The sequence below is a fragment of the Aythya fuligula genome, chromosome 14, assembly GCF_009819795.1.
Source record: "Aythya fuligula isolate bAytFul2 chromosome 14, bAytFul2.pri, whole genome shotgun sequence".
NCBI classification, from domain to species: domain Eukaryota; kingdom Metazoa; phylum Chordata; class Aves; order Anseriformes; family Anatidae; genus Aythya; species Aythya fuligula.
Genome location: NC_045572.1, coordinates 7,823,720 through 7,836,044, shown reverse-complemented (window position 1 = coordinate 7,836,044; position 12,325 = coordinate 7,823,720). Strand labels below are relative to the sequence as shown.

The window sequence follows — 12,325 nt, the reverse complement described above, 5'->3', positions numbered from 1 at the left end:
TATCTATTTGAGTTATAGGAGTGGGAGAGCTGCTTCCATTCCCAGTGTGACTGTTTAGTGCTGTCAGGACAGTCTTTAATATCCTTATGTTTCCTTAAAATGTCACTAGATGAAATGCTCTTGCCAGTGGCCTTAATACAGCTAGAAGTTGGATGTTGTGAGTGGTACAAATGAATGCTGTGAATGCAGAGCAATGATGTTGAGTGGAATTTTGGTTTGTTTGTTTCTGTTTGGTTTTATTATGTTGCTGTTGTTTTTTGCTTGTTTTTTTTTTTTGTTTTGTTTGTTTGTTTTGTTTTTTGAATGTGGAAAAGAAGTAGCTCAGCAGTGATATCGTTCAGTCAAAGGTTTGACTTCATAATTTGTGCCAATTCCTGCAGCATTTATGCACCATTTTATCCTGGTTTTCTTTCCCTGAAAGGTAACTTTAAATATCTGGTAATAAAATGCTTTGTAGTAAAACTGTGCATGTGGTGTTATGATGCCTGCATATTATGGCTTATAATACCTGTGAGAATCCTCATTACTTCAATCCTATTTATTATAACTCTCTGCCAAAGAGTTTCTACGTAGCTATAATTCAATTTTCAGGTCTTTGTTCCCAGGGAGGTTGTGCTTCATATGTTCCTTTTCTGGCTAGGGCTTTTACATTTGCAAATGCGATGTTTGAATTGCAGCAAATATTTATGTCCTTTTAGAAGGTCTATTAAGCCACCAGACAACAAAATTTTGTGTATAATGGCAAGAAACAGAAGCTGAATGGTTTTAGTGGAAGAGGCATGTCTCTGTGGAACAACAATTACACTTAAAGCAGAGGGACATTTCGTTACTGCTGTATTTACGAGGACCCAGTCTTTGTTGCAGAAAGAATCCCCTCTGTTCCTTATCCCTTTTTAGGAGGCTTTAGATACTTGCAGAGAAATGTAGCTCCCTTCATGGTATACTTTGAAGGTGTGCTTGTACATGGTGCATGAGATTGGGAAAACTTTTGTTGAACTTTTCCTTTGATGAGATTTGCTTGCAAATTCTGATGGTGAAAGAAAAGCATTGAAGTTATGAAGGTTTGAGGTGACGTGTTGGGGGAATTTTGTGTGAGAAGTTGTAGAAGGGCTGGTGGTCCTTTCTCTGCTTGTTTTAGTTATTCCATTCCCCACAGAGTTGTGGTTTACACTCTTTGAAGTCTGTCTGGTCAATAGGTTTTGCCTGAGAAATATTATTAAGTTTTCTGGGATCTTTGGGAGAGCGTTCTTGAGAATTCATCCCCTACTGTCTACCTTATGTATTTTACTACTGATGCAGGAAGACCGCCTGAAAGAAGGACACAAAGCACAACAGACACCAGATCATGGTGGTCAGATCATGCTCCATTTTATTACCCAAACAGCCTGACTTTTATAGTGAATTTAACAGGGTTGGATAGTGTCTCACACAAGATTATTGGTCAAAAGTACGCAGACAAACAACTACAAGGAAACAACCCCACCTGCAAGAAAACATCCCCCTTGTGATTAGCAGTCATGTAGAACTTGTCCTTGAAGCCAGCTGCTGGCAACAATCTTTCTCTAAATTCCTCATTTGGGCGATGTGGGAACACGGTCATGAGAACTTCTCAGAGGCATTCCTGACAGCTTGGTTTGCTCAGTTGCAGCAAGCCATGGGATCATTGCTGCTTCAAAAATCCCTCAACACACTACTATGAATACTGAAAAATATCTAAATAAAAAAATATCAGTGTGTATAAACTAGCTGCATAACATTTATTTTCTTCACAATGTTAGGTCATGTTAATGTAGTGGAAAGAAATTTCTTTGGAGCTGTCCATGGTATAATCTCTGTGCACGTTGTGAAGAAGTGGGCTGGGCAATTGGTCTTTTAATGAAGTCCTTCTGCCTGTTATGAATAGGGAAGGCAAACATAACAGCTGGGAGTAGTTTGAGAATTCTTTGTGTGTGACATTATCTCGGTGGAAAGAGGATCCTTTGAACCCTGACCTCTCAAGAATGGAGCTGGAAGTGGTTTTGATAACAGACACGTGCAATGACAACAGCTGTGTTCCTAGTATCCTGGAATCATTTAGGTTGGAAAAGAGCTCTTAGATCATCTAGCCCAACATTTACCCTAGCACTGCCAAGTTTACCTTTAAACCACATCACTAAGCTCTCCATCTACACACTTCTGAAGACCTCTAATATTGGTGACTCAACTACATCGATGGGCAGCCTTGCTGAATACTTCACAATCTTTACAGTGAAACACATTTTCCTAATATCCAATGTAAACCTCCACTGCAGCAATCTGAGGCCATTTCCTATTGTATTATCCCATGGTTCTTGGCAACAGGCTGATTCCCACTTTGCTATAGCCCCCCCTTTAAGGTAATTGTAGAACACGGTAAGATCTGCCCTGAGCCTCCTTTGCTGTAGACTACAGAACCTCAGCTCCATCAGCCACTCCTAATGAAACCTGTTCTCTAGACCCTTCAACAGCTCCGTTGCCCTGCTTTGACCTGCTTCAGCACCTCAGTAACCTTCCTGTAGTGAGGGGTCCAAAACTGATCACAGTATTTGAGGTGTAGTCTCACGAGAGCCGAGTACAGAGGGACAATCACTTCCATAGTACTGCTGGCCAGACTATTTCTGATACAAGTCCGGATGCTGATGATCTCTCGGCCACACTACTGGCTATTTACCAATACACGCAGGTAGCTTTCGGACAGCCAGCTTTTGAGCCAGTCTTCTTCCCCCAATCTGTAGCACTGCATGGGATTGCTGTGACCCAAACAAAGGACACGTCACTTAGCCTTCTGGCCCCATAGACTTGCATCTGTCTAAGTAGTTTATCAGGTTGCTGACCATTTCCTCATGGATTCTGAGGTCTTCATTCTGCGTCCTGTCCCTATCTACCAGGTAGTCAGGGGATGGGGTACCCAGAGAAAAATAGGTCTTGTTCCTAAAAACTGAGATCAAAAACACATTAGGGAGATCATCACTTGTCACTGTGTCTCCCCTCCACATCCAATAACGGATGGAGCTTGTCTTTGGTCCTCCTTTTCTTGTTTTTGTGTTTATATAATTATTTTCGATGTCTTTAAGACCAATAGCCAGCTTGAGCTCCAGCTGGGTTTGGCCCTTCTAATTTTCACCGCACACAGTCTGAAACATATCCTGAGTAATGGAAGTACATCCCTTGAATTTCATTCTATCTAATGTTGAGGCAGATTTAAAAAAAAAAAAAAAAATCTGTAGAGTGACAGTGAAGTCCTTCATTTGTGCAATTTTCACTTTTTTGCCTTGTTTGCTGTGGACTGGGCCTGAGTGTGCCAGATACCCCTAAAAAGACTGGTACATGTACTAGAAAAGAACTACTTTGATATATCTCTCTTTCAGTAAAGTGTCAGAGAAAAATATATGCCCTTGTCTTTCTGCTCTCACCAATGGTGAGAAGTAGGATGTTGTCTTTGATGCAGATAAAGACTGTGATTGCAGAGTCTAAAGGGTGAGAGGCAGGCTCAGAGCCTTGAAAATAGTTGGATCAGTGTGCCTTTGGCTGGGGAATGCTCTGGTTTCATGCCTGATGCCAAGGGCTATGTCATTTCTGTTCTGATCATGGTGTCCCTGTCTTTAGAGGCAATGATGTTTCCCTGGGAATAAAGTATTTGGCAGAAAGTACCTATGGAACTCTGAGGTGAAAGGGTGCAGACTGGAGTCACCACCATGTATGAAGGTGAAGTCAAAGAAGAGCAGAAGGGTACTGTGGGAGCAGGTGTTCCATGAAGGCAATAATCTAGGGCTGTAACTGATGCCAAGTACTGATGTAATAACCATTAGCAATGAATGTGAATGCTGACTGTGTAGAATGAGTTCCAGCGATTCAGCATGACAGAATCTGGAAAATATGACTGATGCTTAATGCTCGAGATATTTCATGGTCTTCCTTTGGCTTTTTTTCTCAAATGAATGTATTGGACATGTTTGATAAGTGATGCCAAGTTCTGCCCTCGTCTTACACCTCTGTGTACACTGTCATGCTCATGTCCCATAGTTCTCTGATACGTTCAAAGTGAATGCCCTGGGGTTTTCTTCTGTTTTATGGGTAGGCATTTTTCTGGAAAACCGTTAAAGTGAATGGAAGTTAGAAAAGCATCTTCTGCTGTTGTGATCTCCAAGACTGCATTTGTAGTGGGGGAAACTGATCAGAGGCGAGTGCCCAGATTGCTTTGATAAATAACAGGGATGTGGAGTGAGTACCCAGGCTTCTCAGAGTAGAGAAGGCACCTGTTTACTCCATGATGCTGCACATGTACAGGGAGTACTGTTTTATATCAGTTGTTGACATTGGAACGACAGCACAAATTATCAACGAACGTAAGATTTAAATGAACATAAATAGTTGGAAAGACAAGGAAATATTCATTCAAGAAGGACTGCAGAAACGATCTCTGCAATTCCTTGAACTGACAGTCCTGCAAACATTTTGTAACGGTGATAATTACTTTGAGGTCAAATTAGAACGAGTAATGTTACCTGCCATGCAGTAGAACTAAGATATCAAGGGAAGCCCTCTACATTCCCTGTGCTCATAACCAACCTGAAGACCAGAATGAATTCGATCTTCTCCTCGAAGAAGAAAAGCCGTTACGGAAGCAAATGCACCGGCTCTACGCCATGTCGCAGGGGAATATACCGAGGCGCCGTGTCCGCGGCGACCGAAAGTTTCCGCGGAAGAGGCAGGGCGGCGGCGCTCGCTGTGAGCCGTGCGTGCAGTGCCGGGCGGAGGCTGCGGGCGCCGCTGTTCACCACGGAGGAGAGGAGAGGAAGGAGCGGAGCGCTGCAGCCAGCCCCGCCCGCTGCGGCCCGGCTCGCTCGCTCGCTGTGTCGGCGGCCGTGCGAGCTGCGAGCGGCCCCGCGGTACGGAGCAGAGGTACACAGAGGTCCAGCGAGGCGGAGGGGCTGGCGATAGCAGACGGCGGCGGGGCCGGTACCGGAAAAGGGAAACGGAGCAGGAGGCGGAGAAGGAGTCTGATCCGAAGCCCTAAGCGAAGAGTCGAGCGGCGGAGCTGTCTGCGGGCGTCCCGTGGCGGCGGGGCCGTGCCGGAGATGTGCGCAGCGAGAGAAGGGCTCTGGGGCCGGAGGCAGCGAACGCTGCTGTGCTGCGTGTTGGTGGCGGCGTGGGAGACGGCGTGGGGGCAGCTGCGCTACTCGGTGCCCGAGGAGCTGCCCAAGGGCTCTTTCGTGGGCGACGTGGCCAAGGACCTGGCGCTGCAGCTGGCGGTCCTCCGCGACCGCGGCGCCCGTATCCTGGACCGAGGTAGGACGCGGTATTTCGCACTGCATACCAACAGCGGCCACCTGGTGACGGCGGAGAGGCTAGATAGAGAGCAGCTGTGCGAGGGCGTGCAGCGATGCGTGCTGCGCTGTGAGGTGATCGTGGAGGGCGAGATGAAAGTTTACACGATCGAAGTTGAAATCACGGACATTAACGACAACGCACCCAGCTTTGGGGAAGGAGAAAATGAACTGAGAATGAGCGAGATGACTGCTCCCGGGTCGCGCTTTCCCCTGCCTAAGGCTCACGACCCGGACGTGGGAGTGAATTCCCTGCAGAGCTACGAGCTGAGCGGCGACGAGCACTTCTCGCTGTCCGTGCAGGCGGGAGCCGACGGCGAGAAGCGTCCCGAGCTGGTGCTGGCCAAGGCGCTGGACCGGGAGGAGGCGGCGTTTCACGAGCTGGTGCTGAGGGCGAGCGACGGCGGCGAGCCGGCACGGACGGGCACGGCGCGCATCCGCGTGTCTGTGCTGGACGCCAACGACAACGCGCCCGTGTTCAGCCAGGCGGTGTACGCTGTGCGCGTGCCCGAGGACGTGCCCGTGGGCTCCACCCTGCTCACCCTCACGGCCACCGACGCCGACGAGGGACTCAACGGCAAAGTGAAATACTCATTTAAAGGGATTTCCAAGAAATTCTCGAAGATCTTCCACCTGGATCCCGAGACGGGATCGATCAGGCTGTTGAGGAGCCTGGACTTCGAGGAAGACGATTCCTATCATCTGGAGGCGCAGGCACAAGACGGCGGTGGCCTTTCCGACACGGCTACGGTTTCGATCTCGGTGACCGACGTGAACGACAACGCGCCTGAGCTGACTGTGTCGTCGGCGCTGAGCGAGATCTCGGAGGACGCGCCTTCGGGGACGGTGGTGGCCCTGCTGCACGTGCAGGACCGCGACTCGGGCGCCAACGGCGAGGTGCGGTGCTCGCTGGTCGGCGACGTGCCGTTCCGTCTGCGGAGCTCGGTGGGCAGCTACTACAGCGTGGTGACGGCGCGGGAGCTGGACCGGGAGGAGGTGTCGGAGTACAACGTGACGGTGTGGGCGTCGGACGGCGGGTCGCCGTCGCTGCGCAGCAGCGCGGTGCTGGCGCTGCGCGTGCTGGACGTGAACGACAACGCGCCGGTGTTCGCGGAGGCGCGCTACAGCGCCCGTCTGCCCGAGAACAACGCCGAGGGCGCGCTGGTGCTGACGGTGCGGGCGTGGGACGCGGACTGGGGGCAGAACGCGCGCGTGCGCTACCGGCTGGCGGAGGGGCGCGTGCGGGGCGCGCCGCTGTCGTCCTACGTGTCGGTGCAGGCGGAGACGGGCGCGCTGTACGCGCTGCGCTCGTTCGACTACGAGGAGGTGCGCGAGGTGGGGCTGTGGGTGCGGGCGGAGGACGGCGGCGCGCCGGCGCTGAGCAGCAACGTGTCGGTGCGGCTGCTGATCGTGGACGAGAACGACAACGCGCCGCAGGTGCTGTACCCGCCGATGGCGGCGGCGTCGGGCGCGGGCTGGACGGGCGTGGAGCTGGCGCCGCGCTCGGCGGAGCCCGGCGCGCTGGTGGCCAAGGTGGTGGCGGTGGACGCGGACGCGGGGCAGAACGCGTGGCTGTCCTACGAGCTGGCCAAGGCGACGGAGCCGGGGCTGTTCCGCGTGGGGCTGCACAGCGGCGAGGTGCGCACGGCGCGCTCGCCGCTGGCCCGCGACGCGCCCAGGCACAGCCTGGTGGTGGTGGTGAAGGACCAGGGCCGGCCGGCGCTGTCGGCCACGGCCACGCTGACGGTGGTGCTGGCCGAGAGCGTGGCCGAGCTGCTGTCGGAGCTGGGCAGCGCGGCGGCGCCGGCCGAGCCCGGCGGCAGCCTGACGCGCTGGCTGGTGCTGGCCGTGGCGGCCGTGTCGTGCCTCTTCGTCGCCTTCCTGCTGCTGCTGCTGGCGCTGCGCCTGCGGCGCTGGCGCCGCTCGCAGCTGCTGCCGCCGGCCAGCGGCGCCTTGCGCGGCGTGCCGGCCTCGCACTTCGTGGGCATCGACGGCGTCCGCGCCTTCCTGCACTCCTACTCGCACGAGGTGTCGCTCACCGCCGACTCGCGCAAGAGCCAGCGGCGCTGGGCGGCCGACAGCTGCTGCAACACCCTCCCGGCGCGGCCGGCGCCCGACAAGGCCGCGCCGCTGCTCGGGGAAGACGCTGCCGGCGCCCGCGGCGCACCGCCCGACGCCCTCCCGGTGAGTCAGTCGCTCCGGACACCCCGACGCCCTCCCTGTCGGCGCTTGCCTCCCTTCCTGCTCATTGCCTTTCCATCCCCGTTCTGCTTCCCCTTGCGATATCCCATAATGATAAGCCCTTATTAGCTGTTGAAATACAGTTGGAAGGAGAATATTGAGAGTGGTGCAACTGAATGCTATGAATGTAGAGGAGTAAAATTGAGATCTTGGTTCAGAATTTGAAGAGAAGGTGTGATAAGTGGTGATATTGTTTGGGCAGTGGTACGATTTTATTGTGAATCCCAACTTCTGTAGCATTTTTGACCATTTGATCCTGGTTTTGCGGTCCTGAAAAGCAACACTAATCCTCTGATACCAAAGTGTTCTGTACAAAAACTGTGTATTTAGAGGTATGATTTCTGATTCTCATTAGTCTACCCATATCTACATTGGGGTATAGCGTTTCTTCATATTTGTAATTCCATTTTCTGGTCTTTGTTTGCAGAAATGTTGTGCTTCATATTTCCCATTTTTTGGACGCCTTTTACCTTTAAAATGCAAAGTTTGTATTGCAGCAAATCCTTCTCTCCCTTGAGAAGGTCTTATAAGCCACCTGGAGATAAGATGTTGCGTATAAGGGAACAAATTGCTCACTAGACTCATCATGAGAAAAGGCCATTTGCATTTATAAGTCATTTACATTTATAGTTTCATTTTCATTTGAGATAAGCAGGGCACAGCATGGAAGAACTGATGAGAGTAGATGAGCTTGTCTTGCTATGATGTCCCTACTGTACAGTGCAGAGGAAGACTTAAGACCTGAGCCATTTCTTGGTGCTCTGGGGAGGTATTTACCTGAATGCAGAGAAGTCCATGCCATCTTTCCTGTGAATTTCTCTAGCACACTTTCTCTTTGAATGCTTTTTTTGCTTGTCTGATTTTATCTTTTCCTAGTCTTTTGTCTGCCTGGGTAGGCTGAGTTATGAGTAACAGCATAGCTGTGTTGAGGAAATGTGGTATGCTTTCATGGGCCCCGCTCTGGTGACAAAATAGGTGGAACTTTCCTTTCCATGTTAGAATATGTGGAAGGCAAGATGCATCTTTCCCTTAACCCATTCAGCACTCATTATTCTCAGTAACAGCAAATTCCAATAGTGAATTCTAATAATGATTGAGAATGCCTGCACGGTGTTTTAGTGGATTGGGATGGTGTTGAAACAGTATTCAAGGACCTCATGTTTCACTTAGCTGCTTTTCCTTTCTACTCTGTGCAACTGTTCTCTTGCTTCATGAAGATGGGTTGAGCAGAGAAATGTCTTTATATTCTTCTGTGCTGCTGTTTCAGTGTGTGTGGTGGAATAATGGCCTGGGTAACGTGTCTTTTTAGGCTTTAATTTGTGCTACATAATATTTGACTAGGATTAAAAATGTTGTGTGAACTGTGTGATTGCATTCCTGTCCTATTTTCTTGTTCCTGTTTTGTCTTTTTCACATTTTTGCTTTGTTTGTTGTCAATGACAAAATGCCGGAGAACCCTGAAAAGACTGGAAGATGTATTAGAGTTATAGGAGTGGGAGAGCTGCTTCCATTCCCAGTGTGACTGTTTAGTGCTGTCAGGACAGTCTTTAATATCCTCATGTTTCCTTAAAATGTCACTGGATGAAATGCTCTTGCCAGTGGCCTCCATATGGCTAGAAGTTGGATGTTGTGAGTGGTGCAAATGAATGCTGTGAATGCAGAGCTAAGATGTTGAGTGGAATTTTGGTTTGTTTGTTTCTTTTTGGTTATATTTTATTTTATTTTATTTTATTTTATTTTATTTTATTTTATTTTATTTTATTTTATTTTATTTTTAATAATGTGGAAAACTAGAAGCTCAGCAGTGATATTGTTTAGTCAAAAGTTTGACTTCCTAATTTGTGCCAATTCCTGCAGTATTTATGCACCATTTTATCTTGGTTTCCCTGCCCTGAAAGGTAACTTTAATTCTCTGGTAATAAAAAGCTTTGCAGAGAAACTGTGCATGTGGTGTTATGATGCCTGCGTATTATGGCTTATAATACCTGTGAGAATCCTCATTACTTCACTCCTATTTATTGTAACTCTGTGCCAAAGAGTTTCTACATAGCTATAATTCAATTTTCAGGTCTTTGTTTTCAGGAAGGTTGTGCTTCATATGTTCCTTTTCTGGTTAGGGCTTTTACATTTGCAAATGCGACTTTTGAATTGCAGCAAATATTTATCTTCTTTGAGAAGGTCCAGTCAGCCACCAGACAACAAAATTTTGTGTATAATGGGAAGAAATAGAAGCTCAATGTTATAAGTAGATGAGGCATGTCTCTGTGGAACAACAATTACACTTAAAGCAGAGGGATATTTCGTTACTGCTGTATTTACGAGGACCCAGTCTTTGTTGCAGAAAGAATCCTCTCTGTCCCTTAGCCCTTTTTAGGAGGCTTTAGATACTTGCAGAGAAATGTAGCTCCCTTCATGGTATACTTTGAAGGTGTGCTTGTACATGGTGCATGAGATTGGGAAAACTTTTGTTGAACTTTTCCTTTGGTGAGATTTGCTTGCAAATTCTGATGGTGAAAAAAAGCATTGAAGTTATGAAGGTTTGAGGTGACGTGCTGGGGGAATTTTGTGTGAGAAGTTGTAGAAAGGCTGGTGGTCCTTTCTCTGCTTGTTTTAGTTATTCCATTCCCCACAAAGCTGTGGTTTACGCTCTTTGAAGTCTGTCTGCTCAATAAGTTTTGCCTGAGAAATATTACTGAGGTTTCTGGGATCTTTGGGAGAGCGTTCTTGAGAATTCATCCCCTACTGTCTACCTTATGTGGTCTACTACTGATGCAGGAAGAACGGCTGAAAGCAGAACAGACACCAGTATGGTCAGATCATGCTCCATTTTATTACTCGAATAGCCTGACTCTTATACTGAACTTAACAGGGTTGAATAGTGTCTTACACAAGATTAAAAGCACGCAGACAAACAAGTACAAGAAAACAACCCCATTGTGATTAGCAGTCATGTAGACCTTGTCCTTGAAGCCAGCTGCTGGCAACAATATTTCTCTAAATACCTCATTTGGGCGAAGTGGAAACACGGTCATGGGAACTTCTCATAGTCGTTCCTGGTAGCTTGGTTTGTTCAGTTGCAGCAAGCCATGGGATCTTTACTGTTTCAAAAATCCCCCAAAATACTACTATGAATAAAGAAAAATATCTAAATAAAAAAAATATCAAAGTGTATAAACTAGCTGCATAACATTTATTGTCTTCACAATGTTAGGTCATGTTAATGTAGTGGAAAGAAATGTCTTTAGAGCTGTCCACGGTATAGTCTCTGTGCACATTGTGAAGAAGTGGGCTGGGCAATTGGTCTTTTAATGAAGTCCTTCTGCCTGTTATGAATAGGAAAGACAAACATAAGAGCCATGAGTAGTTCAAGAATTCTTTGTGTGTGACGTTCTCTTGGTGGAAAGAGGAGCTATGGACAGTGACCTCTCAAGAATGGAGCTGGAAGTAGCTTTCATAACAGACGTGCTATGACAACAGCTGTGTTCCTAGTATCCTGGAATCATTTAGGTTGGAAAAGAGCTCTTAGATCATCTAGCCCAACATTTACCCTAGCACTGCCAAGTCTACTGTTAAACCACATCACTAAGCTCTCCATCTGCACATCTCTGAAGACCTCCAATATTGGTGACTCAACTACATTGATGGGCAGCCTTGCTGAATATTTTACAACTTTTTCAGTGAAACACATTTTCCTAATATCCAATGTAAACCTCCACTGCAGCAATCTGAGGCCATTTCCTATTGTATTATCCCATGGTTCTTGGCAACAGGCTGATTCCCACTTTGCTGTAGCCCCCCTTTAAGGTAATTGTAGAACACGGTAAGATCTGCCCTGAACCTCCTTTTCTCTAGGCTAAACACCCCCAGCTGCATCAGCCGCTCCTAATGAGATCTGTTCTCTAGACCCTTCAACAGCTCCGTTGCCCTGCTTTGGTCTGCTTCAGCACCTCAGTAACCTTCCTGTAGTGAGGGGTCCAAAACTGATCACAGTATTTGAGGTGCAGCCTCACGAGAGCCGAGTACAGAGGGACAATCATTTTCATAGTCCTGCTGGGTGGACTATTTCTGATACAAGTCCTGATGCTGCTGGATCTCTCGTCCATACTGCTGGCTATTGACCAATACTCGCAGGTGGCTTTCAGCCAGCCAGCTTTTGAGCCAGTCTTCTTCCCCCAATCTGTAGCACTGCATGGGATTGCTGTGACCCAAACAAAGGACCCGTCACTTAGCCTTCTGGCCCCATAGACTTGCATCTGTCTAAGTAGTTATCAGGTTGCTGACCCTTTTCTCGTGGATTATAAGGTCTTCATTCTGCTTCCTGTCCCTATCCACCAGGTAGTCAGGGGATGGGGTACCCAGAGAAAAATAGGTCTTGTTCCTAAAAACTGACACGAAAAACACATTAGGGTGATCATCTCTTGTCACAGTGTTTCACCTCCACATGCAATAACGGATGGGTCTTTTCTTTGGTCCTCCTTTTCTTTTTTATGTATTTATAAAATCATTTTTGATGTCTTTAAGACCAATAGCCAGCTTGAGCTCCGGCTGGGCTTTGGCACTTCTAATTTTCACCGCACACAGCCTGAAACATCTCCTGAGGAATGGAAGTACATCCCTTGAATTTCATTCTATCTAATGTTGAGGCAGATTTTTTAAAAAAAAATCTGTAGAGTGACAGTGAAGTCCTTCATTTGTGCAATTTTCACTTTTTTGCCTTGTTTGCTGTGGACTGGGCCTGA

The 12,325-nt window shown here is 48.0% G+C and overlaps 2 protein-coding genes across 2 annotated transcripts in view; both read left to right on the top strand.

Annotated features, from left to right (window-relative positions):
• The window catches only part of LOC116494755 (protocadherin gamma-C5-like), a 67,243-nt gene that overhangs the window by 4,256 nt on the left and 50,662 nt on the right, over positions 1 to 12,325 (top strand). The gene's annotated exons all lie outside the window — the stretch shown is intronic.
• LOC116494724 (protocadherin gamma-A12-like) lies at positions 4,737 to 7,655 on the top strand. Its single transcript, XM_032196776.1, has one exon. It carries the CDS (start codon positions 5,097 to 5,099, stop codon positions 7,653 to 7,655), a length of 2,559 nt encoding a protein of 852 aa, XP_032052667.1. The 5' UTR covers positions 4,737 to 5,096.

Bases quoted from the DNA above. Each gene is read 5' to 3' on its own strand.
- LOC116494724 (XM_032196776.1), top strand. From the start codon at position 5,097: ATGTGCGCAGCGAGAGAAGGGCTCTGGGGCCGGAGGCAGCGAACGCTG.